This window comes from Melanerpes formicivorus, unplaced genomic scaffold (genome assembly GCF_026170545.1).
Source record: "Melanerpes formicivorus ecotype bairdi unplaced genomic scaffold, bMelFor1.0.p_v2 SCAF_13, whole genome shotgun sequence".
Lineage (NCBI taxonomy): Eukaryota > Metazoa > Chordata > Aves > Piciformes > Picidae > Melanerpes > Melanerpes formicivorus.
The window spans coordinates 4,384,159-4,394,431 of NW_027142365.1; the positions used below are offsets into that span (position 1 = coordinate 4,384,159).

The 10,273-nt window shown below is 45.7% G+C and overlaps 1 protein-coding gene across 2 annotated transcripts in view; it reads left to right on the top strand.

Moving 5' to 3' along the window:
* Window positions 1-9,556, top strand: part of CRHR2 (corticotropin releasing hormone receptor 2) — a 150,717-nt gene extending 141,161 nt beyond the window's left edge. For both annotated transcript variants that reach the window (XM_068145908.1, XM_068145909.1), the window contains one exon: window positions 8,400-9,556. In XM_068145908.1, coding sequence (XP_068002009.1) covers window positions 8,400-8,540 — 141 coding nt within the window. In that variant the 3' untranslated portion in view covers window positions 8,541-9,556. The remainder of the gene's footprint in view (window positions 1-8,399) is intronic.
* Window positions 9,557-10,273: the final 717 nt, after the last annotated feature.

Here is a 10,273-nt window from a genome sequence, read left to right on the forward strand (position 1 = left end):
AAGCACAGAGGCTCAAGGTGGACTGACTGCATTCAGGTGGAGTCACCATCACTGGAGGTGTTCAGGAGGAGACTTGACAGGGTGCTTGGTAGCATGGTTTAGTCAGCTGGGTGGTGTTGGATGATAGGTTGGACACGATGATCTTGAAGGTCTCTTCCAACCTGGTCTGATCTGGTCTGATCTGGTCTGATCTATTCTATTCTATTCTATTCTATTCTATTCTATTCTATTCTATTCTATTCTATTCTATTCTATTCATAGCCTCCCTCTCTAGTGGCTAGTTCTGGTCCCTTGTGGGCCAGAAGAGCCACATTTGCTTCCATCCCAAAACATGGAGCAAACCTTTATAACTAGCCAGAACTCTTCTAGCTCTTCAAACAGTTATAGATGATAATAAAATTGCACTGCTGTGATCTCAGGAATAAAACTTCAATGTCCCAGTCTAGGAGGTGCTGCAGAGCTACTCTGCTGTGACCAGGTTGCCAGGAATTGCTGCCCAAGACTAGCAAAAAGAAGGAATTGCAGACCCATTAACCAGAGTAATTTATTTTTTAGGGAAAAAAAGAAACCAAACAATGTTGCATAAAATAATGATGTGATGTAAGCTGTTTGAGAGGAGAAGAGAGAAAGTTCCACCTGAGCTTCATTTTTGTTTCCTTTGAGCCTTGCAGATTGTTTTGACTACATCCCTTCCCTGCCTCATGAGGATGAAACACTGATAATGCCATCTTTATAGAGGATTGTTTTGTGTAATGGTGACATGACCACCTTTGGCCTGAGAGGCTGGCTCTCCTGGGAGCCTTGTAAAGCCATGCCAGTGGGATGAGAGGTGGCTGTTGGACACACACCTATAGTTTCCCTCTGATGTGCTTTCTCTGAGTGTTAGCATTCCTCATCTGTAGATCCCCAGACCTGTCAGTACAGTGCTCTCTGTGCTTAGTCTGTTCTGCTTCTTTGCTTCCATTCAGGACTGCACTTTATCCTTCCAAGGATCTAGGGAGGCTTGACCCATAGGCTTCTTCACAGCATTTGCTGTCTTTCTTACCTGAGGGACACTCTAACCCTGTGAAAAACATTCAAGGTATCTGTGACTATAGTAGAGGTTCAGTAGGTCGAGCTGGACCAGCACACTCAGATCATCTACAGTATCATATAAGGCATCACCTTATGTTAGTTTAAGTTCTATTATGTAATGGGTGGGATTTATCCCCCTAACCTTAGACATCTAACAGATACACATATGTGGTTATGATCACCCTCAGCTTCATTTGCAGTCAATGATTCAGCCAAATGAGAGTAGATTTCAGCTGACCTATTTTATTTACCTTGTCCTGGTGAGCTGTTACCAAGGTCCTTTATGTCTCTGCTGGGTACAGTGATAGACAAGGGCTTCAGAAACTTCATGGAAATGGGATTACACTGCAGAGCCAGACACACTGAGACCAATGCCTTGAAATTTAAATTCTGTATTGCCAGGTCTCTTTTGCTCACCTGGACACTGCTTGGAAGTCCCTCTTGCTCACCTGTGGTTTGCAGTTAAGATTTATTCAATCTCCATCAACTTTTCCACAATTTGCACCACCATTTGTAACGAAAGATGTTTATAAAGTCCAAAGTTATCATCCAGTTACCTCCAGCTGCAGCAAAAGGAGCTTAAACATGTCACAAAGGTGCCTGAGTGTAGGTGGAACTTCATTGAGTCCTTACTGAGACCTGCTTTCAGGGAGCAAAAATGGGTTTGTTTCAAAGCCTGTTGAGATATATCTAAACCTTCATTTATTTCATTTACCTTGGGGTCACGTTTTCTGGGAATACAAAGTTGCGTATGAGCAAAGCAAGGATTTAATTAGTGTTGTGTATAGTCACAGGCTACTGAACACCATGATTATTCTATAGTCAGAGAGCACCTGTTGTCTCTCTGCCCCTCACTTGTTACCATTTTCGTGTGAGAGACAGGGGATGATGGCATCCCAGCAGTCTTACTCCCAGCTTCCATTACCATGGCAGCTCGTTTAATCCCACTCTCCTTACCAAAGCCTTCCTTTTAAGCCACATTACTGCTATTATATTTTACTATCCCATCAAGTCCCAAGTGAGTGGTGCCCTTTGTTCTTAAGCACTGTGTAAACGGATAAAGCTTTCTTCCTCTCTGCTAATAAAACATGACATTTCCACCAAAAACCTGATGCTTGATGTTGCCAGAGCCCTCTTTCTTCATTTCTAATGGATGGTTGCAGCAGCAGGATGTAGCTTAAGTAATAGCAGCACAAAACTGGCCTCTGTTTTATTCAAAGCAGCCTTTCCCTGCCTGTTTTCATCCTTCTCTCCACGTTTTACATTCTCTTTTATGTTGTTATTGTTGTGGTTCTTCTGAAGAGAGTTTTTACAGACTTTTTTATGATAGGATGTGGGGTTTAGTCATTTTCAGATGTGGCCTGAACGTTTGAGAAGTCCTCGCTTTGGTCATCCAATCAAAACTATCACCCAGTGACCTCTCTTCATCCCATCACCTGAGTTAGTTCTCTTGACTCTTCTAAAGCGCTCCTGGTGAGAGCAGTGTCCACCGGCTGTAGGCACAAATCTGTTGGTAAATCTGATTTCACCATGTGCTCCGAAAGAAGCTGTGATTATTCACAGCAGGCAAAGTGCTGAGCTGAAAAGAATCATTCCGAGAGAGTAACTCTTCGGAAGAAAAAGACAGACCAAGGGTCAAGAGAGAGAACTGAACTCTCTGTTCTGCAGCACCGGATAAACTTTGCCATCTCAAGCAACTCAAGTTACAAAGAGGCGAAGCTGATCATTTGTATTCCCAAGAGTCTTTGTTAAGCTCTAACCACTGATGACAGGCTGCAGGCATCTTTGGGCTATTACAGACAAGTGCTGTTGATTTCAGGTCATAGATGCACTAATGCTGACTCTGAGACATGGTATTGACTCTTCAAATGGCTTAACTAGGTGTGGATGCTCTCATGGGGATTAACAACCACCTTTGAAGTTGCTATTTTGCTTTGTCTTTTGCTATTACTCTTTCCCCATCTAATAGCTTTTTTAGTGGCTTTTGAAACATGTTATTATAGCAGTCACAGCTAGTTTGCTGTCCTCTTTCCTGACCTAAAGTTAAACTAGCATTTGTTACTGAGTTCAGCTGCAAGAGACAAATTTGAGCGTAACCTTTTCTGCTCGTGCTCTTGTCACATCCTAATTGCAGTGAATTATTCTGTCATTAAGACATGATTTGCACTCACCCCTATAAGTGCAGAATCTATTGCCACGTGCCCAGTCCATTAGGAATGGGTCCAGCTGTCCAGAAGGCAGCATTTTTGTTACGACTTTTTATCCTTCCTTAAAGCTTGTTTAGACTCCAGAGTCTTTACCTCCGGGGTCATTCTTTATGATCTGATTGCTTTGAAGCACAACTGATAAATCTAATCTGGCTTCACTGGCTGAGGAAGTATCTGTTCACACAAATTGCTTAGAACCACAAAAAGTCTATCAGGCTTCTTCCCCTTTTCCTGTCCCCATGCAATGCTGCTGCAGGAGCACCTGGGTGCAAAAACTCACAGGTTTCCCAATCTGCTATTAACATCCTCAGCAAGACTGCGCTCTACATGGAGAATTACTCTCTGCTTGTGCACCAAGGGTGAAGAAATTCACCTCTTTGAAGGACGTAAGTAGACCACAGGTTCCCTGTACAAGGGCAAATTCCACTCCAGCAGAATGAAGAAAATCTTTTTCTCACAATGTCTTGGCATTTGAACATTTGAGAGGTAATAACCCTCTGCAGGTCATGTCCCATGTTCTTAGATGATAGAATCAGTCAGGGTTGGAAGGGACCACAAGGATCATCTAGTTCCAACCCCCCTGCTATGGGCAGGGACACCTCACATTAGATCAGCTGGTCACTCTGACTGGCTATCTCATGTAACTCCTTTTGACCAAACTTGATCTTGAAACTAGTGGAGATGTGTTGTACCTTGACATCGTATCTTAGGACACTGAGATACTTGAATGTGTCCAGAGAAGGGCAACAAGGCTGGGGAGAGGTCTCGAGCACAAGCCCTATGAGGAGAGGTTGAGGGAGCTGGGAGTGTTTAGCCTGGAGAAGAGGAGGCTCAGGGGAGACCTTATTGCTCTCTACAACTACCTGAAGGGAGGTCGTAGCCAGGAGGGGGTTGGTCTCTTCTCAACCAGCAACCAGCACCAGAACAAGAGGACACAGTCTCAAGCTGTGCCAGGGAAGGTTTAGGCTGGAGGTGAGGAGAAAGTTCTTCCCAGAGAGAGTTGTTAGCCATTGGAATGTGCTGCCCAGGGAGGTGGTGGAGTCACCATCCCTGGAGGTGTTCAAAAAAGGATTGGACGTGGCACTTGAAGCCGTGGTTTAGTTGTCAGGAGCTGTTAGGTATTAGATAATAGGTTGGACTTGATGATCTCTGAGGTCCTTTCCAACCTGGTTGATTCTGTGATTCTGTAATACCTACTACTTAGTAATGAGAAAGTTTTCCAGACATGCCCTACACTGTTGTCTAAACACATTCTTCTCATTCTCATCATAAAATCATCTGTGATGATCGTGCTCCTCCGGGCAGTGATGTCTTGTAATTTCAGTTCTTTCAGTTAGATGTTCAGACTTCCTCTTCTCCATGCAAGCAGTCCTGTTATATTGCTTTATTTTATGTGGAAGCAAATCATAGATTCCAAATCAAAAGGAAGGAAGCCAGTGTGGCACTCTTCTCATCTTACTGTAAAGGTATCACCTTACTATAAACTAGATCTGCATTTACATGTCTAGTCATGAGGTCTGTGGTGACAGGTTGGACTCGATGATCTTTGAGGTCTCTTCCAACCTTAGTGATACTGTGATACTGTGATGTCTTAAGTGTCAGATCAAGCAGCACAGGTCAGACACAGTCCAGAATAAAACAACCAAACAACAACCAAACAAAAACCCAAAACCAACCAAACAAGTGATCCTCAGGTCCATTTTGCCTGATCTTCACCCTCTAGAAGCACTCTGACAGAAAAGCCAGATTCCAGCTTCAGGATTCCCCTGACAAGGCACCAAAGAGGGCAACAGCAAAACTGTTTATCAGGTTGGTACTCACAAAGCTGAAATGGGGTTTATTTCATGGATAAAGCTGGTGATGAGCTGTGAGATGCCACACCACAGCACTGCAAAGTTTCTAAGTACTAGAGCTACAGATTAGGGGTTTAAGTTCCTGAAGGTCCACAAAGAAATGGGAGGCATCTATCAGGCATCATCCCCCTTCATCTAGGGCATGTAATACTTGACAGTGTGCAGTTTGAGTGAGAAATACCTCTGCTACTAGAGTCCAGCAGTTCATTTGAGCACCTGTTAAACAGCAGCTTGGGGCTGGTCTGAGGTGGGACTAGGGAGTGTATACTTTTCATGTTTTGAGTAGACATCACACTGCACCTGAAGCCAGGCCCTGAGTTTTAAAAGGAGCACTGTCAGTGCACTTTTGGACTATGTGCTTCGACACCACCTTCCCTGCAATCTCAGTGGTTCTCATAGATAGCTTTGGTCTACCTCAGGTGCTGATAGGTGAGAAGCTGTGTCAGCATGGGTTTCACCCAGGCTGTGCAAGCTCATCCTGGGCCTTGTGCCGTTGCCATGGTAGCTGATCCATGTTGAGGTCCACTCTACAACAACATCACTGCCATTAATACCCAAGCTTTAGCCTGCTGGTGATAAAAATGGAGATAGGAGCACTCCTTTACTTTTGTGGGATGCAGTGAAGATAAGTACATTGAAGACTGAAAACCATTCAGGGTGAGATGTCAATATTGCCTCCCAGTGGAGGCCAGTGACAAGTGGAGTCCCTCAGAGATCAGTCCTGGGACCTGTCTTATTCAACATCTTTGTGGGGGACATGGACAGTGGCATTGAGTGCACCCTCAGCAAGTTTGCTGATGACACCAAGCTGTGTGGTGCAGCAGACACGCTGGAGGGAAGGGAGGCCATCCAGAGGGACCTTGACAGGCTGGAGAGGTGGGCACAGGCCAACCTCATGAAGTTCAATAAGAGCAAGTGCAGGGTCCTGCATCTGGGTCGAGGCAATCCCAGGCACAAATACAGGCTGGGCAGTGACTGGCTGGAGGGTAGCCCTGAGGAGAGAGACTTGGGGGTGCTGGTGGAGGAGAAGCTCAACATGAGCTCTCAGTGTGCACTTGCAGCCCGCAAAGCCAATCAGATCCTGGGCTGCATCAGGAGAAGTGTGGCTAGCAGGTCGAGGGAGGTGATCCTCCCCCTCTACTCAGCCCTGGTGAGACCCCACCTGGAGTACTGTGTCCAGTTCTGGAGCCCCTATTACAAGAGGGATGTGGAGGTGCTGGAACGTGTCCAGAGAAGGGCCACAAGGATGATCAGAGGGCTGGAGCACCTCTCCTATGAGGACAGACTGAAGGAGTTGGGGCTGTTCAGTCTGCAGAAGAGAAGGCTCCGAGGAGACCTAATTGTGGCCTTCCAGTATCTGAAGGGGGCCCACAGGAAGGCTGGGGAAGGACTTCTCAGGATCTCAGGTAGTGATAGGACTAGGGGGAATGGAATGAAGCTGGAGGTGGGGAGATTCAGGCTGGATGTGAGGAGGAGGTTCTTCACCATGAGAGTGGTGAAACCCTTGAATGGGTTGTCCAGGGAGGTGGTCGAGGCCCCGTCCCTGGGGGTGTTTAAGACCAGGCTGGATGAGGCTCTGTCCAGCCTGATCTAGTGTGGGGTGTCCCTGCCCATGGCAGGGGGGTTGGAACTAGATGATCCTTGTGGTCCCTTCCAACCCTGAATGAAACTATGAAACTATGAAACTATGAAACTATGAATTTAGCTGTATTTATAATCCAGGCATCTAAGGCAGAGCTTGCTTTCTAGGCTCACTTTATAACTTTTGAAAGGAATGAAGTATTTTTCATCTGACCACAGTATCTGGCCTACTTTGCACATTGGCTTTAGGAGAAGATGAATCATAGCCTGTGACCATACTGACTGATTCTTGCTTGGTCAGGAAGGGAGCTCTGAGTCGGCAGCTGAGGTGTAATGTCTACATTACATTATTTATAGCCCCACTTCTTTGGCAAAGGAGTCCCTGGCCTGATGTAGGTGGTGTGTGTAAAAATGCTCTTCCCTCAAAGAAGCAGCAAAATGGCAACAACCTTTCCTAGTGTCATGAGTACAATTTCCCATTGACTCTCCAAGAAGTTTGGCCCAGCCCTAAGTGATCCTGCTTTGGCAGGGGGGTAAAGACTCAATGATCTAAGGTCTTTTCCAACCTGGTTAATTCCATCCCATCCCATTCCATTCCATTCCATTCCATTCCATTCCATTCCATTCCATTCCATTCCACCCCATTCCATTCCATTCCATTCCATTCCATCCTATTCCATTCCATCCCATTCCATTCCATTCCACCCCATTCCATTCCATTCCATTCCATTCCATTCCATTCCATTCCATTCCATTCCATCCCATTCCATTCCATTCCATTCCATCCCATTCCATTCCATTCCACTCTATTCCATTCATCTCTTGAGGTTCCTTCCAACCTCTAATGTACTGTCATATTGTGATCTCTCTTGATTTTGTAGACTTATCAAGCTGCTTAAGTTAGAGGTCTGAATGGCTCTTGTCTCTAGAGTAAGCAGAGATCAACAAGAACATCTACAAACTGGTCTAAATGTTTCACATCAGGTTCTGACTTTGAGTCTTCTATGCCAGTGATTTGGCAGGAATTGATTAAAGTCTGTGTTATGTTAAGCTTTCCCTCCTGTTGTGTTTGAGGCTTGGGCTCCTATCCCCTGTGTTTCTCTTATACATTATATAAGTTTGAGGCAGAGCTCCTGGGCTCTCTCTTAGGTCCCTGACACACAAAAAAATGAGCTCAGAGTTCAAGATTCATCTGTTCTAGCTAAGTATCTGCTTGAAGGATGGCCTTCTGTTGACTGTAGATTAGCTCTGCATTGCCTATACAAGAATCTAGGAGGGATTGGGTCAGGTCTGTCTGTGTTGTAGACACCAATATTTAGTTAGGTGATTTTCATACACAAGAGACGCAGAGGCAACTCTAAAACCTCCACCAGGTGCATCTATCTTGAGGGCTGGATTCAGTTGCAGAAGCTTAGGCATTCATTGTCATTTGAAATGCTCTGGGGCATTTAAGACATGCAGTATGAGACATGAGGTATGTGAAACCCCTTCCTTTCCCAGTGTGCAGTACTCAAGGGACTGTCAAGCAAAGCAGATGCTGCTGTTTGGGCAGCTGAATCAAGCCCTGCATGCTTCAGTGCTTTGACACATCTCGTCACTTGTGACAGCACTGCCCAGTGTCCTCTGCAAAGAGGAGACCTGAGTGTCCCAAGTATTCATGGCCTCTCCTTTTCTTTCCCACCAGGTGCGCTCTGCTGCCAGGAAACGATGGCACCGCTGGCAGGACCACCACTCCCTGCGGGTGCGCGTGGCTCGCGCCATGTCCATCCCCACCTCGCCCACGCGGATCAGCTTCCACAGCATCAAGCAGACCGCGGCCGTGTGACGTGCCCCACGCACACGCACGCACGCACCACGTGGTGGCCTTCAGGGTTCTTCTTTCTTCACTCTTCCCAAGCCCCTCTCTTCAGACTTTCTCCCTTTACTCTGCACTGCTCTCTTCCTGCGAGGAGGCGCCCGCCGTGTTTTTGTGGACTTTCATCTCCTTAGTCATGATGCTGCTTGAAGGCAACCAGGGAAGAGCCTCTCGGAGCAGGTGGTGGCGAAACAGATTCGAAGAAGAAAGAGATTCAACAACTGATTGCACCCCGTGGAAGTTCACAATACAATGTCTAAACCAGCAGACTGGCAGGAACAATCAATTTTTTTTTTCCTCCTTTTTTTTCCCCCCTTTTTTTTCCTGTGTTGTGATGAACAAAGACTCTTTTTACCATACTGCCCATCTCACCCTGTACATTGATTCCTGATGATTTCAACACTTTGGTGTATAGATAGCCCGTCTCTTTCTTGTTTCTTTGTACAATGTTCTCTGCAGGACTGTCATTTGAGAACATGTGGCAGCAAGAAGAAGGAGCATCTGAAAGATGAAAGAAGAAAATCTGGGTTTAACCTACCTTCCCCATTTCTCCTTTTGATAGATGGGGAGCGAGCCAGATCATCGTTGGACTGTTTAAGACAGGGCACTTTGCCTTGGAAGAGCAATGCCCTGCTCACACACAGAACTTTGAGAAGGACAGCAATATCTCTAGATAGCTCTTTAGGATATCCTTATTCCTCTTAGCCCCACGCTTTCGGCACAATGTAAGTAGCCTTTGGAAAGTCTTTGAGTTTTTTTTCAGCCAAGAGGAGTGGGGTGGGGAAGGACAACAGGACATGACTTCTGGGTTTAAAAGGGAAGCACTGTAAAAACACCGCTGAGAAGAGGATGTGTGCGTTATGAGGGTAGTGCTACATGCTGCACAAAGATTATCTCTTGAGCATTTTGACCTAGAGCAGATGTATCTACCAGGCTTTTTATGTGATGTTCAAAAATACTGTATATTTTCAATAATAAACACTACTCTGGGTTGGTTTCAATACAATCAGACATCATTTTCTTTACTCTGGAAAGGAAGAGGATGTCTATCTTGAGAGGGGTTTTGTGTCTAAGACCAGGGAAAGAAATCTGTTTCAACAATGAGCCACGAAGAATCTTTATTTATTTAGAATAAACCAAACCAGGTTGGAAGAGACCTTCAAGATCATCGTGTCCAACCCATCAACCAATCCAACCCACCCAAACAGCTAACCCATGGCACCAAGTACCCCATCAAGTCTCCTCCTGAACACCTCCAATGATGGCAACTCCACCACCTCCCCGGGCAGCCCCTTCCAATGGGCAATCACTCTCTCTGTATAGAACTTCTTCCTAATATCCAACCTGAACCTCCCCTGGCACAGCCTGAGACTGTGTCCTCTTGTTCTGGTACTGGCTGCCTGGGAGAAGAGACCATCATCCGCCTGTCTACAACCTCCCTTCAGGTAGTTGTAGAGAGTGATAGAACAAACTCAGGGTGAAATCTGAGCAAGGTGGCATCTAACTGCAAGATTAATCATCTTCCTTCTCAGGTCATGATTGTTACACTGGATCCTTTCTCTCCACTGAGCTTTGCAACTGTAGAGAGGAAAAAGCAAGTTGAGTAATACATTCTCCAGTGTCTGCACTTCACCAGTGCTGGAGTAATTTTCTCTTCCCATTTTAGCCTATTTATTCTGAATTTTCATTATGTTGTAGAAGAC